This window comes from Quercus robur, chromosome 10 (assembly GCF_932294415.1).
Source record: "Quercus robur chromosome 10, dhQueRobu3.1, whole genome shotgun sequence".
Lineage (NCBI taxonomy): Eukaryota > Viridiplantae > Streptophyta > Magnoliopsida > Fagales > Fagaceae > Quercus > Quercus robur.
The window spans coordinates 306,362-329,843 of record NC_065543.1 but is presented as its reverse complement, the minus strand read 5'-3'; the positions used below and the strand labels follow the sequence as shown (position 1 = coordinate 329,843).

Here is a 23,482-nt window from a genome sequence, read left to right as displayed (position 1 = left end):
CATTGTATCATAGAGTTAGATTAATTACACCTTTACATATGAGCTTCAAATGAGAACAAAAATTAAATTATCTCTATTTTATGATGCACATAACTGCATACTAAGACTCATACATAAAGTAAAGGAATCATGATTCATGACTAACATATTAAGGTGCTTTCCCTCAACAAAATAAATAAATAAAAGTGTTAATTGCATAACTTAATGTTCCAGCCAAAAGGAAAAGCATAACATAATGATCGCCTTGAAACTGAGAAGGGTTTAGTAATAAACAGGGGCGAAAAAGGTGAGAACAGGCAAGAACATTGATAGGCTGATTGATCAAATGCCATAATTAGTATTTTTTTTTTTTTTAACTTTATTTAAAGTATCTCTATTTTTTATCACCGGCAAAGTGTGTGTTCTTCATAGTCAAAAGACAAGCCCATACTATATGAGTATATTTCTTTGATGCTAAGATTCCTCTCTGGTCTCCCCCTCTTTATATATTAGAAGACAAGAAATTTTGCAAACAATGGAACTTAATTGAAAGGTACTTAGGGGAATGCAACAATTTAACTATATACTAATAATCTAATGACGCTCTCTGTGTCATCTTATCTCACACACATACCCATGAGGGAGTGCCTATTCTAGTCATTATATATGTCCCAATACTAGTCCTATCCTAGCCCAAACTAAAGGTCCTGTTCGTTGATTTCTTGTCTCACACTTTCTTTAAACCTACAAGTACATCTTCCCCTTCCTTCTACACACACAAACATCATTCATCCTTCAGTCTCACCGAAAGTAACCAGAAATCCTCCACCTTTCCATCTTCTATTTCAACTCACTCATTCAAAGCAAGTTTGCTTGAGTTTTATTCAGCCTAGGGAGAGACTTATTATAGGGTGTGAAAAAGAAAAGATAATGGGACAAGCAGAGAGTAGTACCGAGGATTATGACAAACAACAACAGCAGCATCAGCAAAAGCAGTTGATTCCAGGTCTGCCTGATGAGATAGCCATGGATTGTTTAGTGAGAGTGCCCCACCAATTTCATTCCAACATGAAATTAGTGTGCAGGAGTTGGAGAACCTTAATCACGCATCCTTCCTTCTACAAAGAAAGACGCAGATCTGGCACAGCAGAGCAAATGGTGTGCCTTATTCAACCTCTTCCAATTCCAATTCCATCACCACCACAAAATGAGACAGAGTCATCCAAGAAGACCCCAAGTCCACCTCAATATGGCTTGAGCATCTACAACGCCTCACACCAGACTTGGCATCGGATAATGGGACCCAATGCAAACACCGGACATATCCCCATGTTCTGTCAGTGTGTGCCACTTCCAGCATTTGGGAAGCTCATGCTCTTAGGTGGTTGGGACCCCAAGAGCTTGGAACCAGTGACTGATGTGTATGTCCTGGACTTCATTGGTGGTTTCAAGTGGAAACGTGCAGCGTCCATGTCAGCGGCGCGCTCTTTCTTCGCATGTGGAGTGGTAGGAGATTCAATGGTTTATGTGGCAGGGGGACATGACAATCAGAAGAATGCGCTGCAATCAGCAGAAGTGTATGATGTAAACGCAGATGAGTGGAGGGTGTTGCCACCTATGGCAGAGGAGAGGGACGAGTGTCAAGGGCTTACCTGGGAAGGTGATTCCAGGTTCTGGGTGCTCAGTGGGTACAGCACTGAAGCCCAAGGACTATTTAGATCTGATGCCGAATGTTATGATCCCAAGACAGGATCTTGGTCCATAATTGAAGGGGTTTGGCCCTTTCCAAATGTTAGTCCAAGAGGCCTCACCACCACAATCACCATCAGCAACCAAAACCAACTGTGGTGCTTCTTGGGAGGACAGCAATTTAAGCAATCTAGGGACAACAATGAGATCCTGTGGAATGTGCTCAAGTCCGTTCAGCTTCCTGATGACATAAATGTAACATCACTATGTGTCACAGCTATTGGACAGGGTCAAAATCAATGTTGTATCAATAATCATCCTCAGCAGCAGCAGCGGATTTTCGTAATGAGTAGTAGTGGTGGCAGAGGAGTATTGTCATCATCAAATTGCGGAGAATGTGAATGTGAAGGGAAGGGGGCATATATGTTAGAGAGGGAGATCAAAAGTAAAGGTGGTAGCATCTACAAATGGAATCATGTCCACACTCCTGTTGCATTTGCTAGCTTCCCATATTCGGCTTCATACATTTTTATCTGAAAACTAATAGATTTACAACTGCCATCAGTCTTTTAACTCGTGAACTTTTCAGTTCTTGTTCTTTGGGCTTCTTTTGGTACTTGCTTCTTGTAGTTATGTGGACTTGGTTTAGTTTTAGTTTATCACTTCGATCATAACTTCCGGAATTTATGAGAAGAGAATGAGTCATAGAGATTAAAAGTTGATCTAAGAGTGCTTTTAAAATTCAGTCTAAAATGCGCTAGCTTGAGTTTCTAGTGCCTGTAGTGAAGTAATTGTAGTATTAGCTGCATTTTCAATAGTAGCAGTACTGTCTCGTCTTATTTGTGTGTTTTGTACTTTATACAGTTCAAAAGGCAAATGGTAGTAGTATGAATCAAGAATTGCTGGAAAGGATTCGTTTATCGAACGTTAAATTTCAATTTGTCGACTCACACTGGAATGTGCACCAAAGAACGCATTGGACATTGATCACTTTTTCATTATAATCGGCCTAACAATTTGAAATTTTTGGTTCAGATCTGTGCAATGTGTGAATTTATTTACATTTTAGTGATCATAATGGAAAAAGAGTGTGTATTTGATGTTGTTGCTGTTGAATGTTTATAAGGTGTTTGTTGTTAATACTGAACCAAGACTTCACTTTGGAGCTCAATGTAATGTTAGTGTAGGATCTAGTGGTGGTGATCTGGAGAGCTTGGGACTTTATTTGGATGCAAAAGGGTGTGATCTGTGTGGCTTAGTGGTTGTAATTACGTGGTGATGGTGGGGGGTGGGGGATCAGATTGGCTGTGTTATGCTTATTTGACTATGAAATTTTAGCCAGTTTTGGGGTTTTGCCCAATGTAGGATGTCGTGGCAGCTATTAGGAGAGTTTTGGATTGGTTTTGGAAATGCTGGGTGGTTGGTTGAGCTCTAAAATCTGTGATCTGTGTGATTAGCGGTAGTAATTACATGGTGGGGCTCAGATTGGCTGTGTTAGGATTATTTAACTATGAAACATTATCCAGTTTGGGGTTTTGAACTTTTGATCAATGTAGGCCTTTGTGACAGTTGGTAGGAGACTTTGGAATTGGTTTTGGACATGATGGGGGTTGTTTTAACTCCAAATTGTGTGATCTATGTTGAATAGTTGTAGTATTTAAATGATGGGAATCACATTGGCTGTGTTAGGCATATCCGGAATAAATCTCTCAATATCTTCAAAACAACGACTATTTCTCTCCCTCCAAAGACACCACATTAAGCCATGAGGAATGATGGACCATATATAACTGTTTCAATGACGACCAAAGCTGCCTTGCCAACACCCTAACAGCCCCAAAACAGTATGTGGCATAACCCAAGATACTCCAAATAAACCCAAAACCATAGACCATAGATCCATAACAACGGGACAATGAAGGAAGTGACGGTCAACCGATTCACCATTACTCTTGCACATGTAGCACCAATCCAAAATCCACACCTTCCTTTTTCGCAAATTATCAATCGTCAAGCATTTCCCTAAAGCAGCAGACCATACAAAGAAAGCTACTTTAGAGGGAATCTTCTGCTTCCAAATACTTCTCCAAGGAAAACCAAAGATAGTAGGACCAGCTGAAATTCTATAATAATCTTTCACCAAGAACCCCTTAGCTTTGCTAGGAATCCAACACATCTTATTCTCACCAAACCCCCTTATAGAAGAACCATATATGGTTTCCATGAAGCTTGACAAAGCCTCTAATTCCCGAACATGCACACCCCTAAAGAAACTCACATCCCAAAAAAGGACACCGCTGGGGGATTTCATAAGCTCAGCCACTCTAGCCTCCTTATTCCTGCAAAATCTGAACAGGTCAGGGTAGCTAACTGCAAGAGGTGTCTCTCCACACCAACGGTCTTGCCAAAACTTCACCCTAGACCCATCACCAATATCATACAGAATATGGCGAGAGAAAGAAGGCCAACCCTGACTAATACTCTTCCATAAACCAACACCGTAAGGACCCTTAACAGATCTGATACACCATCCCCCCATAGACAACCATATTTCAACTCTATTACTTGTCTCCAAAGGGCATCCTTCTCAATCCCAAACCTCCATAACCACTTCCCAAGAAGAGCTATATTGAAAAGACTTATCTTCCTTATCCCTAATCCACTCGAAGAAATAGGAGCGCATACAGTAGCCCATTTAACCAAATGCATTTTAGGTTCATCACCAAAACCACCCCATAAGAAATTCAGTTGAAGCTTCTTAATACGGTTAGCCACACTAGCAGGTATAGGAAATAGAGAAAGGAAGTAAGTGGGTAAATTAGAAAGGGTGCTTTCGATTAGAGTTACTCTACCTCCCTTTGATAGATACAAGCGTTTCCAACCCGCCAATTTCCTTTCCATTTTCTCCAAAATCGGATTCCATATAGACTTATCCTTGAAATTAACACCCAAAGGAAGACCCAGATATTTCATTGGCAGAGAGCCTAGCTTGCAACCAAGGACATTTAGCAATAAATCAATATTAAGCACTACTCCAACCGGAACCAATTCAAACTTGCCCAAATTAATCTTAAGCCCCGACACCGCCTCAAACCAAATAAGAATCATATGGAGAATCAAAATCTAGTCTAGATCAACATCACAAAAAATAAGAGTGTCATCTGCAAAAAGGAGATGAGACACTGCCAAGGATCTACCCTCTGAGTTACCCATACTAAATCCTGACAAGCGGCCTTCAAGAACTGCTTTATCCAACATTCTTCCCAAAGCCTCCATCACCAACACAAACAAAAAAGGAGACAACAGGTCACCTTGTCTCAAACCTCTGGAGCTACCAAGAAACCCACAAGGAGAGCCATTAATCAAGATAGAGAAGCGGACAGTAGATAGGTAAAAGAAAATCCATTGTCTCCACTTGGCTGAGAACCCACTTCTTTCTAACATATGCAAAAGAAAACTCCAATTTACATGGTCAAAAGCTTTCTCAACATCCAATTTACAAATCAGCCCTAACACCCCAGACTTCAATCTACTATCAAGACATTCATTAGCAATAAGAACAAGGTCAAGGATCTGTCTATCCCTCACAAAAGCATTCTGAGATGCTGAGATTATATCCCCCATAACCATGTGAAGACGGTTAGCCAAGACTTTAGCAATAATTTTATAGACCCCCCTGACAAGACTAATGGGCTGGAAATCCCTAATCTCACTTGCTGCATGTTTTTTAGGGATGAGAGTAATAAAAGTAGCGTTTAAGATTTTCTCAAACTGACCTTTAGCAAAAAAGTGGTGAAATACAGCCATAAGATCAGGCTTGACAATCCTCCAGCAAGTTTGGAAAAAAGCCATAGGGAAGCCATTTGGACTAGGAGATTTATCACCATGAAAACTCTAAACAACATCAAAGATTTCTGCCTCTTCAAAAGGTCTCTCTAACCAGTCAGCATTAACACCAGATATCATTGGAAAAACTAACACATCTGGAAAAGGCCGAACAACTCGGTGCTCAGAATACAAATTCATGAAGAAATGGGTAATGCAGTTTGCAATCATACTCTGGTTAGAAGAAAAGGTACCATTAACCATTAGGCTTTCAATACCATTATTTTTTCTATTAGAATTAGCCATTCTATGAAAGAATTTGGTATTGGCTTCCCCTTCCTTCAAATGCAACACTCTAGACTTTTGTCTCTAACTAACTTCTCCTCAGCTGTTAATCTATGGGTCTCCTCTTTAGCATCTAAAACATTCAACTTGCTCCAAAGGTCCTACTTTTTAAACGTTACATTGCCAAACTCTGTCTCATTCCACTTTTTTAAATCCAACTTCAAGACAGCCAACTTCTTAGCTAGAATAAAACTAGGGGTTCCTTGGAACAAATAGGAAGCCCACCACGTCTTCACTTTATCTACAAAATTATCCACCCTCAACCACATATTTTCAAAACGGAAAGGAATTCTACCTCTATGCTGACTTCCACCCTCCAACAAAATAGGAAAATGGTTAGAAAGTACTCTAGACATCCTTTTTTGTGTAAACTGAGTGAAGTGGTCTACCAAAAGCGAGGAGAAAAGAAACCGATCTAAACGAGAAGCTGAAGAAGAGTTGGACCAGGTGTAAAGGCCCCCTGCCATGGGAATATCCATCAACCCATGAAGAGAGATAAAGTTAGAGAAACCAAACATAGCCCGAGAAAAGCTAGTAGCCCCCAGCCACTCAGAAGGGAAACAGATGATGTTAAAGTCACCTCCTAAGCACCATGGCAAATGCCATCAACTGATCAGCCCAGTTAGTTCCTCCCACATCAACCTACGCCTTTTGTTTAAATTTGGTCCATATACACCAATAAAAGCCCACTCAAAATGATCACCAACATTTTTAAACTTGCATGAAACCGAAAAATGCCCCACTGCTTCCTCCACCTTTTCCACAACCCGGCTATCCCACATCAATAAAATACCTCTAGAAGCACCATCAAAACTCAGGTACAACCAATCTACATATGGACAACTCCATATACTCCGCACAATACCTCTAGTAATCCATTCTAGTTTGGTCTCCTGCAAACACACAATATCAACCTTCCAAGAACACAACAAATTACGAACCTAAAGCCTCTTATCTACTTCATTCAGCCCTTTTCCAGGAAAGTAACTTCAAATTCATTGAGCCACAGAGAGAACCCAATCCCTATTAGAACCACTACGCCTAGCAGAGGTAGAGCCATAATTAATAGAATTGAACAACCCCTTCAGCTCTCTTAAACCTTTCACCCCTAGGATTTTAAAGCTATGTGTTATCTTGTTCACCTCAGCCCTCCGCTTTAATTCAACTTCAACAGCCAATAAAAATTTTGTTGCTTGATCTTCCAAACCCTTTAGGGACGTGCCAAGGAAACTATCGAAATTATTGGATCTCCTTTGAAACCACTCTGAGTAAGGTACTTGCCTCTCTAAATTATCCACACCCACAAACCTCTCCTCATCCATAATAGACAGATTTGCCAAAGCCGAAGGGAGAGAAGAAGCAAGTGGTTCAACAGCTAGAGGTTGATAAGCAACCTCCAAATAGGAGTCTGAAATCCAGTCCTCCACCAGCACTTCTTCCTCTTCGATAAGAGCCATTGACTGTAAAATGTGCTCCCCCTAGATCGAGGGTTTTACATGGAGTTGCCACTTATTTAATTTAAAAGGAAAAATAAGAAAACTTTTGATGAAAAATACTTCTATTGTATTAATGTATATGACAATTTACATCAAATTTTGTAACAAAAATTTACAATGCTTTTTTGTCCTAGATACAATCTAAGAAAAGTAAATTACATTGCTTAATTTCCTAGTTACATTCTAAAAAAAATGTAAAATTGTATATACAAGAGTATAGTCTAGAACTCTTAATCTTGGTTCGGAGGCTAATTTACGAGATGGGAAAGGATTAAGCACCCATCTCGCCCGATAAAATCGGTCTCCTAGGTTAAGGTGGCCAATGTCATGTCATGTCAAACAAATACAAAGAATATGTCATATAAACATGTGATTTGCACCTTTAAGCATATTTGATCATCCAAGCAATTATGAAGAGAAGTAAAGGAAAAACCCTAGACATGTTTATCTAGAAAAATCAACATACTTTGACATGTTTGTTCAAGCATTTTAAAAAAGTAAAATAATTACCTAGACATGTTCATCTAAGTATTCAAGAGAAATTTGTGCTTTAACCTAGAAGTATTCATCTAAGCATTCAAGAGAAAATTGTGTATTACCTAGAAATGTTCATCTAAGCATGTAAGAGAAAATCAATAAGACATATAAGCATATTCATCCAAGCATAGCATAAAAGAAGTGAATAATGATTTGTAAGCATTTATTCTAGCATGTATAAAGAATTAAAAAAAAAAAAAAAAACACACACACACACACACAATTAACTACTTACCAGCATAAATTAAAAGAGGGGAAGTGATCACTTAAAGGGCTAAGGAGAAAGTAAGGAAGTACTAAACTACAACCAAAGTAAGAACAATGGTTGCTCAACAGCTTTTTTTTTCTGCTTTCTCCCTAGCTCTATAGAGGGAATTCGGGGTTGATGTTTTTTGATAGGAAATTTAATTCTCTACAACTTTTATAGAAATAGAGAAATCCAAATTTCAAAATTTTTCTTGCCAAGAATGTGATTCAAGTTGTTGCTGAAGATAATGACGTTTTTTGAACATTTTTCTGTTTTTTTGAATTTTTCATGGATCATATCTCCAAAATTTTTTTAAAAGAGTAGATAAGATGCCATAAAAAAAACATTTTTTATTATTATTTAAAAAAAATGAAAAAAAATGAAATCCAATCAAAAATCACACTTAATTAATTTTAAATTAGTTCTTGTGAGAACCAATCAAAATTAAGTGTTTAAAATAGGACGTGATCAGGCCCATCGAGTAGGCAAGTCGTGATCATTGAAAATTGTTTGTATGATAACTTTTGATCAGGTGGTCCGATCAAAACCTATGACATACCATTATGATCGTTAGAGTATCAAGATTTGTTTTGTATCACAAATCTAAAGATCTACTAGTTGGTTAAATGCAAGTTGTAAAATTGGGTGTCTACATTGACACATTGACAGCTTCAAAAGACTCCCATGGAACTAAGGCCAGCTGTTTTTGCTCCTCTAATACCTCGATAGCTTCACACCGTGGCCGAGATAATTGAATCAGAACTACAACCCTCCTTCCGTCACGTAGTTTAAGTACCCATTGCTCGAAATTCCCCCATTTCTTGACTACATTGCTGGAATGCTCCTGAAGAATTAGTCGGAGGTCTCGCCCTAAGCCCTCTTCACTATCCATGTCTGTGGTGCAAGTCTACACATTCTTGGGCTCATCAGCCACATCAGAACCAAGAAGCTCAGCCTCGACTACATCAAAGGCATGATTCAAGTCAGATAGCACCGATAACTCATACCTGGCGTAGTCGACCTTATCGAAGAGATGAAACTAAGCAGCGGTGACCATCAATGACAACAACGGTGTTATCGGCACATCCCCCACCCCATCAGAACTCAGAACACCAACCTCTAGGGACGTTGAGACCGATGGAAGCGACGAAAACTTTCCTGGAGGTTGAGACACACTAGTCAGCAAAGACAGGGAGTTAAGCTCTTTTATTTTGGGCCGCCAGACCAAATTGGGCTTGGGCTTGGGCTTAGACATATTAAAAAGAGATGGGTCGAATTGTTTAGCTTTTGAGAGAACAAAGGGCCTAAAGACTTGCGTGGGCTTAACACTTCCCCAGCCCACTTCCTGTACGTTTAAGTGCTTAACTACCCACTTACCATTCAGCCCACACTCCAAACACAAAGAAAATTCTAGCGATAAAGGAGTATTAGTGTCGTTACAAGCATTGGTGTTAATCTCAAGTATGATGTCAGCACCAGGTACCATACTTTCCTTCCCAACACCCTATCCCATGAATCCTGGTACTGACTGCTCAGGCAATCCTGGTACTGATTGCTCAAGCAAGGTATGTTTGAATTTTGAATATTGGGCATTAAATGCTTTCCTTTTTTGCTTCCACCATTGTCTTTTCGATCACCATCCACTGCTGCCGACAAAAAGGATTTTTGTTGCCTAAATTGTTGCCCTATCAAGTTCAAAACATATTGAGATGGTGGTTTGACGGTAAGTGAGTCTGGAGCAATAGCCTTGCGTAGATTAAATCCAAATCCTCTCCATCCACTACCCAGCCTCCCTTCCAGCACAATGATGGAACCCTTCCGAGGCCCATGAAGAAGTTTAGAGATCATAAGAAAGCTTCCGTGCACGTTGGAACCCAGTTGCAAAATAAAAACCTTACTACCATCCCTGAAGGTTCGTGCAAAGTTTCCAGGAGGTATATTAGACATGAGATCCTCCACATAAGTTAGCAAACGTTTAGCACTTTCTTTACCCATGAAAACTGATTGGAGAGAATCCTTGAATCTTTCATATATACGTAGCATATAATAAGTACCATCCTCCTCAACTGAAAATTCAAAGGTTTTGGACTCAATGAAAAAGAAAATGGAACCTCCCATGATAACGTGAATGATCAGTGATAAATTGAAAGCCAAAAATTGATTAACAGAAGATAAAATAGAAACTGAGTTTAGGCTTCATAGCAGTAGTGCCCGAAGAAACCTAAGAATCTCATCAACATTGAGTATGATCCCTTTCAACAATGTTTGTGATGTAAACTCAACTAAAGAGTTAAGCTTATGGAGCTATGAAATGTTAGCCATTTTGGGCTTTGATTAATGTAGGATTTTATGGACTTCTTATTAGATTTTAGGTTTGGTTTTGCAAATGATGGGCTGTTGATTTAAGTCCCAATGTGTGATCTTTGTTCATTAGTAGTACTAATTAAATGGTGGTCCCAATGTGTGATCTATGTTCAATAGCAGTAGTTACTAAATGGAGGAGGATCACATTGGTCGTGTTAGACTTATTTGACTATGGAAAGTTACTATGAAATTTAATCTAATAGCCTTCATTTCTTTCTCTTTTCTAGTTATAAGTCAAGTAGTAGCAGGAGGTGGAAGTTCAAGCTCAAGCAAAGGTATCTCAATTAGTGTTGATGACTAATCACTAACCGGGTAAGTTTCTACCCTTACTGTTATTTCTATTGAGTTTGGTTTTGCCCTATCTATTGTTTTTGGTTATTACTATTATGTATTTTTTGGTCTTGTCCTTATATTTCTATTGTTAAATATCTTTTTGCCTATTTTCTTGTAGGAGGAAGGACACATTTTGTATAGGAGACAGATTTTTGGATACATTTTAGAAGCTCTTTTGGACATATTGCTTTTCTGACTTATAATTTATAAATCAACTCTTGCTTATTAAGAAAGAAAACTTAATAGTTTATAGGTTTTCTTTTCTATAAGTCATAGACTTAACTATAGAGAATAGAGTAGTTGCTCTTTAATGCTTTAGATAAACTATTTTTTGAAAATACTTAGGTATTTCATAATTGTAACTAATTATAACTAGCTACTGCCTTGATAGTTTACTGCCTTAATCACTTGTAATAACTGTCTTTCTGCCTTCTCTAACTCTATGAAAATATTGCAAGATACTCTTATTATCTGTTGTTGCCATACTTGTGGTGTGGTTGTGATTGATTTATATGTTGGAATTTGTTTGCTAGCTTGTGTTACATGTATGGAATGGTTGGCACAACTTGGCAAGTTTAATAGGTTGAGATGGGCTTTTATGCCTATTAGACTTTCTTGATTTGTTTTTGGATTTTTAAGGTACTGCCCAAGTCTTAAGCCTAAGACATTTTGGAAAATATTTCTTTCTTGTGTTGTATTGTGTGGTTTTAATAGGTGGTTAAAAAGTGATATTATGTGTTTTTATGTGCTTGCTAATTGAGCCCAGGTTTTTACGTGTTATTTATTGTATTTGTTATCATTATATGTGAGCTAGAAACATTAAATTTGGACTAATAAGGCTTAGAGGCCCAAAAGATTCAAAGTTGTGTAGTGGCATACAAGCTGAGCTTGAAGGCTAGTTTGAAATAAATGATGTAAAAAAAGGCCCATATGATATATATACATTGTTCAAAAGTATATAAATCTTTGTTAAAAGTAAGCCCATTAATTTGAGCCCAAAAGGCCAGTCAAAAATAGGTTTAAAAAAATTCATGCAAATTCACAAAATTGGCCCAATTCGAAGCCTAAACCCACCTAACCGATGAACCCAATCCGTTCAACCGATGACTCCAACCGCCGGTCTGACCAGTATATTCGGTCGAGTACGGGTCACATTTTTGATAACCCGACCTAGTCAGGTCGAGCTCAAACCCAACCCGACCCGTAGACAGACCTAGTAAAGTATGCCTGTCAATAGTTAAAACTTTATTTTGCATGAGCTTTCAATATAATGCTCTGAAGTCTGATCTGTGTGCAAGAAATACAAGAAATAACCATTTGACCCTTAAGTCCTAATCTCATTCATATTAACACCAGGATAGCCAATAAATTGTTCGTTGGGAGATAAAATATAAAGAATATAAATATAAACTCACTATTATATCACATTTTCAATTCTCCAAAATAGTGCATGTTCAAATTTTCACAAACTTCCTAACAAATTTTAGTTTTTGAAACCCATTTTACCAACAATCAAAGCCACTATGCTCAAAAAAAAAAAACAATCAAAGCCACTAGAGGAAATTACATAATTTAAAAGAATTAGCACTAACTCTCCCTTACCTAGCTTCGGGTTCTTGAATAACTGAGCTAGAAATCAACCTAGCTAGAAGATTTGATGAGATGGATTGAAGGGATTTAACCCTTTGATGTTCCTAACCGTGAGAGAGAGGAAGGGATTTAATCATGTTACTATATCTATTTTAAAGCATAATGAATAGCTGCTATATATAAATTTTACAGATATTCTTAGCTGTTTCAACTCGGGGGTTGGCTAAATATAAAGGTAATTTATCCTAAAACTTATCCTTTTAACTTATCTACTTTGTTGCTACTCCAATTGATATAATCATTTGTCTAAAAGAGTCTTGAGTCTAGGATTTCTAAATTTTTTTCCCCCTACTAATGCTTTGCTTTATTTTTTTAATATAATTTGATAATTGAACTTCGCTAAAAATACGAGAAAAAGTCAATGGAGTTATAAAACTTCTAGCAACTGATATTATTTTTTTTTTTTGATACAATATAGAATTCTACTCTAGCCTAATCTAAGTGTATATGTGTGTGAAACTCCCTCCTGGAGATTTGAACCCCGGCCCTTGCCCCCCACACCCTACAAGCACTTATACCTGTGGAGTGACCATCGCACCAAGGGTGTGAAAACTGATGTTATTAGAGAGCTATAATGTTCATGAAAACTGATGTTATAAGAGAGTGGGAAAATTAAGTGACATGAAATATGAATAGAATATTTGTTAAAAGATTTTCTCAAAATGGTCTTAAATCAATTTAACTTTTTATTATAAAATATGTTGCTACATATTTATTATTATTAAAAAAAAAAAACCTTTTTTATTTATTTATTAATGTTATGGAGCGTAAACTGAATGAAGACGGGTCGGGTGGGTTAGTCGCAAAAGGAGATGGGAAAATGGGCGAAAAAGATGCGGCCGCGCCTAGCCTTAGCCTTAGCCTTAGGTTATGTATCGATGGATTGGGTTGGTCCAGTTGCAAATTCACGTTCTGTTGTCTTGTCGTGGTTTTGGTTTTAGTTTTAGTTCTACCTTTCGTTTTTCTGGCTCACTGTCTCTACTGCGTCTAACTCTCTGCCAGATCTCATTTTCATTCATTCTTCCCTCCCGGTAACCATTTCTTCTTCTTCTTCTTCTTATGCTATGCTACTTTCTTTGTTCATTTGCTTAAAAACCTACTGTCTGTGGTTTCATATTTCCCAAACCACCACTCTCACAAACAAACTGAATCTTTTTTTCTTTAATAATTGCTTCATTTCGTTCGCGTTTTAATTTCTTCTCTGAAATTAGGTATTATTATCCATGCTCTGCTCTTACTCTTATCTTCTTAATTTTCCAAATTTCATACATGCAACTTGTTTCTTTCAGTTATTACCAAATTCCAACATCCCACAAATTTCAAATGTTTTTCTTTTCTTTTCTTTTCTTTTTTTATGAAACCTTACAAGATTCAAATCTTTTCAACTTTTCATTATACATTTCTGAGTCTTGACATCTTCCATTCATTTTTCTTTATACTATAGCCACTACTATGTTATTGTAATGTGAATAATTTCATAATACACCTACTCCTAAATTTAATATGCACAAGTTTTCTTCAATTTTTGTTCTTTTTCCAACTTCTTATCCACCTGAACTTGTTAGTTTGCTTTATTGTACCCTACCCAAACCACAAACTTAACTATTTCTTACCTATGTTTTACTGAATTCGCTGTAAGTCTGTAGCCTGTTTTTTTGGAACGGTAAGCTATTGATTTTTCATTTTCTAATGTTATATACTTTTCTTGATTCGTAGGTTACAGTCGCACTCAGTTTGATTCGAGCTAGAGCTTTATTTTGCTTTGAGATATTGACTTCCCTACTCAATTGAGCAGAGGCCTTTATTTCTCAATATTTTATGTGGTGACTCTACTTGAGTTGAGGCCATGCCTGCTACAAAGAAGGTTGTTTAATCTTTTCTTATACACACTTTGTTGGAATTGAACTTATGTATACTCTGTAATTCTTTATTATATTTTGGATATATGTATATATGTGATAAAGACGGTTTCATTTTCTTTCCTTGCTTGGTAGTAGGAAGTAGGAACTTGATTTTCATGAATTTCATACACTACAAGTGTGTGTGTGTGACTCTCTTTGCTATGTCAACTCAACTACACTCCTCCAAAACCACAATGTGCTTGCCAAAGCTGTGAAACTGCTTTTTTTTTTTTTTAATTGTTCAGTTCCCTTCTTGAAATATTGTTACCGTAGGATTCACTTCACTACAACCCAAATAACTTTTTTTCACCAAACAATGTATAATTGAAGTTCACTTTAGGAGCCTATAGTTTTTTATGCCACAGTATTTATCAGATCAGATAACTAGAGTTTTTTTTTTTTTAAATTATGGTTGATTGTGTGTTAGGCTAGCTCATTTACTTAAAGGTGAATTAAGCCACATTATTGCCTAAAGTTACTTTTTCTCTCACATGTCAACAAATAAGCTGGCAAAACGCACATGTTTGCCTAAATTCTTTTGGTTGGCTCTCTTGTTTATGATATTTTCAAGAAATGATTGTTCTATTGGTTTAAGTCAAATCTGTTTTCAGGCTACTGTATTGTGTATAATGCTAATCAAATTATTGTGATTACTGCTCTTGCTTCTTGCTGTCTTGCATTTAATCAGACTCCTGAGCACAATCGTGTCGGGAATGTTTTTAACAACTTGCTGAAGCAGATTGGGAATCCTGTTGATTTCGAACTTCCAGATTGGTTTAATAAATGGAAGCCAATGCCATACACCTTTATAAGGCGAAGTATCCTTTTAAAATGCAGTTTCAGTTATGTAACCATATTATAGTTGTAAGATATTATGTGAAACTTATTTGAGCTTCTCATAGTAGGTTTGCTGCTGACCCTGATTAGTGGGATCAAGGCTTGATTGAGTTATAGCAAGTTTAGCATTGGTAAAATTTTAGTCATTTTTATTGTCATATCTTTAAACCTTCATTTATTATCTCATATATCTCATTAATTAGACTTGTCTTACATTGATTTAGCTGATTTGAGTCTGTGGTATATTGGCTGACACATCAGTTTTTGATTTATAGTTTAATATACTCTGAAGTGTTTTGTTCTCTCTCCCCCTCCCTCTCTCAAAATCTTTCTGTAGCTTCCTTTGTTGATATTGACAAATTTAAGATATATATCTCACAAAGAGAATTAAAAGACGCCTTGAGGACGATGGAATATTCTGTTCCTGTAGCCCATCACCTGGATCTTCTGGCGTGTGTGGTAGAGATTGCCATTGTGGGTAAGGAATGTCTTTGGAATTATGGTTGCTTTACCTTGTATGTCTTGAAATAGGTCCGTTAACAATTTAAATTGGTCGCCTATCCCTTATCAAGTCACAGTATGCAACTTGCCCTTGGTTGAGTTAGAAACACTTTGATACTAATCCAAATCACTCTAGCAGTGCTATGGTGAATCAACCAAGAAAGCAAGTTATTGTGGCAACAGTATGCTCACCAAGTTTCATTGTAGTCAAAGGTGAGGCAAGGCGCCACTTAGGTGCCTTAAATGCTCTGAGGCGACTTAAAGGCTCTAAGGCAAGGCGCCTTTAGAGCCTAGGCGAGCAAGGCAACTGCCTTAAGCCATGAAAAAGGTGCTAAGGGCGAGAGTCTTGTTTATTTATTTATTTTAATAAATTTATTTATGGAAAAAGTTAACGGATGCCCTAAGGGCATTGGTTTAAGAAATAATTTTAGAAAACTTCCATGGGAAAAGAAAAAAAAAAAAAATTTGCGGCTTTTCATCTTTCCCATGAAAGTGGTGTTAAAAATTTATTAAATTGGTTTATTAACAATTACCCTAAGGGCACCCATTAACATGACCTTTTATTTATTTATAGAGAAGGTTGTTGTAAAACCTAGTATTAGATTATTAATTTAAATTATCATGTTATAAAATCTATTGTTAGATAAATTAATTTACAAGAGTTTGTTGTAAAACTTATTGTTAGATTAATTAATTTATAGTAGAAGCTTGTTGTAAAGCCTATTGTTGGAATAACTAATAGAGCCTAAACTATGTTAATCCTATTTCAAAATCATTTGATAGACTTAATTTCTTAATGCAACACATTTAGAAACACTTCATCATCATATTTCAATACATTAGGTACATATGATTTAAGTTCTATATGTGTGATAAATATATTTAGAATTGGCGCCTTGCTTTACTCAGGCTAGCGCCTTTCTGTTGCCTCATGCCTTGGGCGATACAAGGCCTTGGCACCTTAAGGCTGCCTCTCACCTTTGACTACCTTGCCAAGTTCCCAATTAATGCATAAGCAAATTATTGTTAATGGATTTTACTCATTCACAGGGCATCCCATATTTATCAGTCATACATGTCCTTGACTCCACGTGTAATACAAATACATGTATGACTGCATAATTTGTTGCGTTTTTTTTATTCATTTCGGGCCAAGCAATAGGATTAGATCAAATTAGTGCATATATGAATGTAATTTTTTTAACTGAATATTAAGATTTTTAATCATATCAAAAGCTAATACCAGAAAAAGCTATTGTCCAACGTATTTGAATCAAATCACATCCATGATTTGTTCATTAACTCAAACAATGGTGTCTTGGGTTGTTAAAAAAATGTAATAGGAAAGTAATATTTTTCTTTATCATCTTCGTTATACTCTTGTCTTACAAGTATTTTTAAACCATCTGGATTTGATTACCTGTTTCAAAAGGAGGTGGTTTCTGTAATGGGCAAAATGTGATTTGAAATTTACCTCAACTGTTGTTACATCTGACCACAAGATTCTCAATTAACAAAAAGGATTCCTGTGCATAATTTGACAGTTTATTCCTATAGGATGCTTCTGTCTAGCTGTTCTTCTGGCTGTAAATGTGGGAGTTCATGCCTCAACAAACCATTTCAGCACCGACCTGTGAAGAAGATGAAACTGGTGAAGGTATACTTCTCATTGAGGTTTTTATTTGAATTGACTTGCATCCTGTGCAGCAAGGTTTTTTTTTTCATTCTTACCCTTATTTATTGTTAGATTTTATAATAAAATAAGAAAAATATTACAAAGATGGGGAATGGAGATACTGTAAAGGACAAAAGGAGGTACAAATGCTACAGTCTATGAGTAAAAACAACCAAGCATTAGAAATGGCATACTAATGTGATAGTTTATGCTGTATGTAGTCCCCCCCCCCCCCCCCCCCCCCCCCCACCCACCCACCCCAACCACCACAAATTTTCAACAAAGTTTAGCAACCAGCAGTTAGCAGATTTCATTGAGAGTTCATGCCCCTTTCAATTGATTTTATATTTTGTTTTGGCATTCTCATCTCTTGTACATAGGATCACTTGAAATTTTTTTGTTGCAGCATGTACATGCACATAAAAATAACAATTTATTTTATGATGTTGCTTGCTTGCAGACTGAAAAATGTGGCTCTGGAATTGTGGCGGATGAAGATATCAAGCACGGAGAATTTGTAATAGAGTATGTGGGAGAAGGTGACCTCTTCAATCATTATTTATACCATCTCTATCTGGCTTTTTGTATTGTTTTGGATGCTGATTAAATGATGCTGTTTAATGCAGTTATTGATGACAAGACATGTGAGGAAAGGCTTTGGAATATGAAACACCGTGGAGAGACAAACTTTTACTTGTGTGAAATTAATCGAGATATGGTAATTGATGCCACATACAAGGGAAACAAGTCAAGATATATAAACCATAGCTGTTGTCCCAATACCGAGATGCAGAAATGGTTATCCACTGATCCTTAATGTCAATTTTGTAGTTGTAATGTTTTTTATTTGTTCTTATATTTATTGTTTTGTTCCCTTTTTTTCAAGGATAATTGATGGGGAAACAAGAATTGGCATATTTGCAACTCGTGACATAAAAAAGGGCGAGCATCTGACCTATGATTATCAGTATGAGCCTTTGCATAACTCTTAGATGCGTCCTTTCACTTCAATACATATGCCATAAATTCATGTGATTTTGTGTTCTTGTACTAAAGTCTAACAAATTTAGCAGGTTTGTTCAATTTGGTGCAGATCAAGATTGCCATTGTGGTGCTGCTGGCTGCAGGCGGAAGCTGGGGGTTAGACCTACCAAGCCTAAGATGTCTTCGGATGCTGCATTAAAGCTAGTGGCATACCAGGTGGCTGTGTCATCTCCTAAACTGAAAGCAATTCTGTCTGGAGAAGATGTATGTATAGGTGGCTGTTTGATAATATGATATTTTCAAGATATGACTTAGAAACTTCAATCTCATTTTCCATTTTATCTCGTGTTTTTAGTTTGATCATTCCTAGAGCCTTTTAGCTCAACTGGCACCTCTTTGTGTTTCCAAGAGGGATGTCTAGGGTTCAAATCACCCCTCCCCACATTGCTGTAAATGAGCCAAAAAAAAAACAATAATAATAATTGTCTTGCTTGTTGAGTGTGGCTATATCTCTCTACAAAGAGTATGCAAATATTTTTAACATCCTAAATACTAATCATGGAATTGGTGTTTGGGGAATGCTTAGGGTTGTATTTGAAACACCAAAATTTTTTATTCCTCCATGAAATTGACATTTAGGTTTGTGAGTATCTGGCTTAGTGTATGGATCAGGGATTTGGTTTAGTAACTTTAGTTATGATCAGTAAGAAGTAAAACAGTAAGTACAATTCCAAGTACTTAGTTTTAGGTTTTGATAATCCAGCATTTTTACAACTTAGCCATTAAAAAGCTCTCTCTCTCTCTCTCTCTCTCTCTCTCTCTCTCTCTGTATTTATTTATTTGGTTAGAATACAATGCATTTTGGTTTTATAAGTTTCTAGCAGCATCAATGGCTTATTAAGTTATTTTCTGTGTAATACATGCTTAAATTTGAATTTCTATCAAACATGGACTAATTATTGGGTTTTTGTTTGGAAAGGTTTATCAGAATGGAGGTTTACATGTAGGTAATGAATTTTTTCCTTCATATGTTGTTGTCTTCTAATATATCAACTGCATTTAAAATTGTAATGATTCCTATGATTGTTTTATTCAGAGCTCTTACTTGTTTATCATACTTTTTAACTTTCTCATTCAGGGAGTTCGCATGTTAGTGAGCAACAAAGAACATGCTCCCGTAATTGTATTGGTGAAGTTATCATGATAACTCGCCCCATGAACAAAAGGTATTTGCAGAATGTCTGCTCCTTTCCTAGTATTCTGCATTTTGCAAGTGTTGTTTTAATTACAATGTAAAGAAAACTAAATTTGAAAAACTGCAATAGCCATAATTCTTTTAGTACTTATTTATTTTAAGTGGTGTGCCTGGTATGCCTTTTCTCAGTTTCCCATTTCCCAACTGGAGCCTTTTACTACCCACCCATTCACTTGTGCGCACCTCTCTCTCAGCCTTGGTCATATAGGCTGGTTACACTTTGGCTAGAAAAATTTATAATAATTTGGTCAATTATTGCTTGTGACTCCTTTTGTGCTGCTTATCGCCTATCAATGCATTACTGGACCAACCTAGTTGTAATAGAAGGATTCATTTGTGGCCAAATAGGATACTTAGATGAACTCATCATATCCCAAGCAGATTGCATGATGCTTTCTTTCATCTGAAGTGAGATGAATTTCTGTCTGAATTTTCTGCAACTATTTAAGTGTAATCATAATATGTAGATAACTCATTTAGCTTTTATAATTGATTCATATAAATATTAGTTCATGGTTTCTTTTAAGTGATTCAGCAAAAGCCAGTGGTATTTAATAGGGTTTGTTTTTGTTAAAGTGGCTTGCCTTTCTATGCTTTTTTAATTTTGTGTTAGAACTTGGTCATTTGATAAAAGTTGAGATGCAATACCAGAGGTGTTATCTGTGATTGCAAATGGACTTTGAATAATTATTCAATTCCTGATTTAGGTTTGTTTTTGTTAAATTTAGGTTGGAAGTTATTTATTTATTTTTTTAAATTATTATTATTACTAAAATTTGGCAATGATGCAATCTGTTAATATATTTGGTATAGTTGAGTTGACCTTAATGGATTAATCCCTCTGTTATACTCTTACTTCCCCGTTTACTAATTTATCTAATTTTTATGTTATTAAAATTGTCATTTGCTAGATTTTTTTTCCTTCAATTTTTGAGTTCTAACATACTGACATTTTATGTTATATTATAACTTAGTGTGCTAAAATTATTCCTTGCTTTATATGCTGCAGGTCCTTTGGTATTATTAAACGTTTTGATAAATTTTCCAGAAAACACTCAGTAAGGGATTTTCTCTGTTGGTTTCTGTTGATTTGACGAGTATGATGAGCCCATCTGAATAGATGTATGTTTTGGCAGATCATGTTTGAAGATGGTGCTATTGAATTTCTTGACATGACCAAAGAAGATTGGGAACTTGTAACATTGTGATTTAATTATGAGGTGAGTACAACTTTTGCTTAATATGGCTTATGTTTTTCATCCCTAGACTGTCATATAATGTTATCTGTATCTTTGAATTATATTTGCCAACTCTTTGAGCATTTGTATTAGCAAAACTGAGGGGGGGGAAATTGAGATATTCCAAGAAAAAGTAATATTTGAAGGGGGATCACATGCTCACTCTTAGTGGGGATTTGGAGAAATGGTGAAAGCTTGTTTCTGGTCTGTGTTTTGAGTTTTGACCAAGGGTGTTACTTGAAGGCACTCAATGGGATTTGTCCAAATTGGTAAGGGTAACTTGTTAACCTCCAGTGGGGATTTGGGGAAATGGTGGAAGCTTGCTTGTTGTCTGCATTTTTATTTTGAGCAGGGTGATGGTCAAAGGCACTGAAGGAGGCTTTGTCCATATTGGTAAAGGTAGCATATTTATTGTATAAAAAATTAAGTGCGTTTCAGGTGATAGTGAGGTTTTAACATTGAATATAGGAGAGAGGGAGGGGGGGGGGGGGGTTTTGTTTTCAATTTTTTTTTTCTTTCTTTTCTTTCCACCGTTGTCTTTTTATCCTTAGATGTATGAATGATGATGATGGTTTATACTTATTATTAAAAAAATAAGAAAAAGAAAATAGACGGTCTATGCACTCTTGATGGCACATAATTTTGCTCTCTGTTACTTCTGTATTCAGAGAGCTCCACAATCTAGATGTTTGTACTTGCAAATTAAATATTATTTTATGCTTCTAGTTGTATAGAATAAATGTTTTTCTCTTATAATGTCTGCATTGTCTTACTAGTTTAGCATGCGCAATTTTTGATGATTTTGCTTGTTATTTTTTGTTGTTTTTTCATGGTTGAAGGATTTTGTTGAAGTAAAGATACCACAGATGATAATAAGCATTTCTAACATGTTTCACTGTATGTGCATATTCCTTTTTCAGGCTTGGTTAATGGCTGTGAAATCAATACATAATTAGGTCAAACTCAGATATTTTTATTGTTTGAATTTCAGGTATCACTACTTCATTGACCCGTTGCCTCCTCCATTTCTCATGAAACAAAGATCCTTCTGTCCTGCACCTGACTCACAAGAATGTTATACCAAATGTAGGAACCCTAGCTGTGCTCTCACATAAATAAGGATTTGTCATTCCCTTCACAGGGTTCACAAGAATGCTGTACCAAATGTAATTTGTTCTTAATTCTTCTAATAAGGAGTTCATAAGCTGATTCCATTGAATATATATGATGCTTTTATTTTTTGGTGAAGGGGGGAATACTTGGCTGGTAAAGGCACCCCTCTGGATTAAGTGTAATGCTTGTGACACTACAAATTCCTATGAAGGTGGAGAACATACACGCCTTGGGGAATGCATAGTTATATCCAAGAAAATGAGATCTTGTGCTGGGCACTTGATTTCAAAGTCGACTTGGTTTGTATTCTGTGTCTGATAAATGTCATTTGGATTATATGTTCTTAGAATTAGATTGAGTACAAGTAGTCTCCATTTTTAGTTTTCAACCAATGTCTTGATGTTTCATTTGAATTTTGGCATGAGGAGCTTGTTCTTTAACAATTTGAGAGGCTTGATGCCCAATCAGGTAGTTGAAATTACCAACCATATTTTCCTGTTTCATCGACATCCAACATTTATGAAATACAATAATTTTATGGGGCTGCCCCATATATAATAAAAGCATTGAATAAACAGATGGTTTGTAACTCATTATGCCTGGTTCATTGCATGTTTTATATTGGTATTCTCTCTCTAATCTCTTTGGATTATTATAATTTATAGGGTTGGTATGATTGTAGATATTTTTTGTTTCCCTTGCAGTCGTTGACCTATTTGTGTTTTCAAATGAGTATAGAGATTGGGGAAGGATGGGTGAATTTGATAGAAGTCATTGATGCGTGTGTAAAATATTTGTCATTGTGCGACGAGGATTTGGCGAGGAAATGGAGATGGAGATGGGTGGAAAGGAATGGAGGTTGGTGTGGTGGTCCCACCCACCAACCATACTTTAGGCCAACCATCCTGAATGTCCTGCTTTCTCTGATTTTTCAATTATGCGGGGTGCTGGTGAGAGAGGGTGAGAGAGAGAGAGAGAGTGGAGACTCGCTCGGTAGTAGGAAAGGATGGTGACCCTCGACCAATCAGGATTCAACCCTTAAAGCCTAACTGCGTCTTAACCGAGAATGATTTCTTTTTAGCTACAAAATAATAATAGGAATAAAAGCTAAATCCTTGTTTGAACCTCCCCTAATTTGGTCCATTTTGGATTTGGATCTGAGACTAGTAAGCCTTTTCTCTCGTCACCAACCAAAAGACGTTGAAAGAAACGTATTATGTACAGGAAGAAAGCAACATTAAAAATTAAGGCTCGTGCTATTTTTTGTTTCTTTGCTATTTATAATTCTACACTTGTCTCCACGATGAAACCGGAGTGGTGTTCAAAATTGAAATGTTACTATAACTTATTCCTTTAAATTATATTAAAGAATATCATTGGATTGAGTTTATTATTAAGGGTAAAAAAAAAATTTTATACGATAATATTTCAACTCATGATTTCTTTTTTAATTTTTAATTATAAGGTCAATATATTAATTGGGTTTTTTGTGTAGATGAGCTCAAATTCCAAA

The 23,482-nt window shown here is 36.4% G+C and overlaps 2 protein-coding genes across 5 annotated transcripts; both read left to right on the top strand.

The window, feature by feature from the left end:
- The first annotated feature begins 501 nt into the window (after positions 1–501).
- Positions 502–2,606, top strand: LOC126702115 (F-box/kelch-repeat protein At2g44130). The gene has a single exon (XM_050400739.1). It carries the CDS (start codon positions 910–912, stop codon positions 2,203–2,205), a length of 1,296 nt encoding a protein of 431 aa, XP_050256696.1. The 5' UTR covers positions 502–909; the 3' UTR covers positions 2,206–2,606.
- A 10,657-nt stretch (positions 2,607–13,263) lies between these two features.
- LOC126701894 (histone-lysine N-methyltransferase ASHH3-like) lies at positions 13,264–22,562 on the top strand. 4 transcript variants are annotated; one of them, XM_050400323.1, is made up of 14 exons: positions 13,264–13,496; positions 14,182–14,329; positions 15,055–15,184; positions 15,570–15,681; positions 17,262–17,361; positions 17,840–17,918; positions 18,006–18,177; positions 18,266–18,346; positions 18,453–18,579; positions 19,343–19,370; positions 19,502–19,589; positions 20,628–20,676; positions 20,755–20,838; positions 21,848–22,562. In XM_050400323.1, exons 2-13 carry the CDS (start codon positions 14,312–14,314, stop codon positions 20,824–20,826), a joined length of 1,056 nt encoding a protein of 351 aa, XP_050256280.1. In that variant the 5' UTR covers positions 13,264–13,496; positions 14,182–14,311; the 3' UTR covers positions 20,827–20,838; positions 21,848–22,562. The 4 variants fall into 4 exon arrangements, with proteins under 4 accessions (XP_050256280.1, XP_050256281.1, XP_050256279.1 ...); XM_050400324.1 differs by having other exon boundaries at positions 13,265–13,496; positions 15,106–15,184; positions 18,453–18,627; XM_050400322.1 differs by having other exon boundaries at positions 13,266–13,496; positions 18,453–18,627.
- The last annotated feature ends 920 nt before the right edge of the window (positions 22,563–23,482 follow it).

Coding starts and splice junctions, on each gene's coding strand:
- LOC126701894 (XM_050400322.1), top strand. Junction 15,682..17,261: donor GGTAGAGATTGCCATTGTGG/GTAAGGAATGTC, acceptor TTATTCCTATAG/GATGCTTCTGTCTAGCTGTT. Junction 19,590..20,627: donor ACTCGCCCCATGAACAAAAG/GTATTTGCAGAA, acceptor TATATGCTGCAG/GTCCTTTGGTATTATTAAAC.
- LOC126702115 (XM_050400739.1), top strand. CDS start 910: ATGGGACAAGCAGAGAGTAGTACCGAGGATTATGACAAACAACAACAG.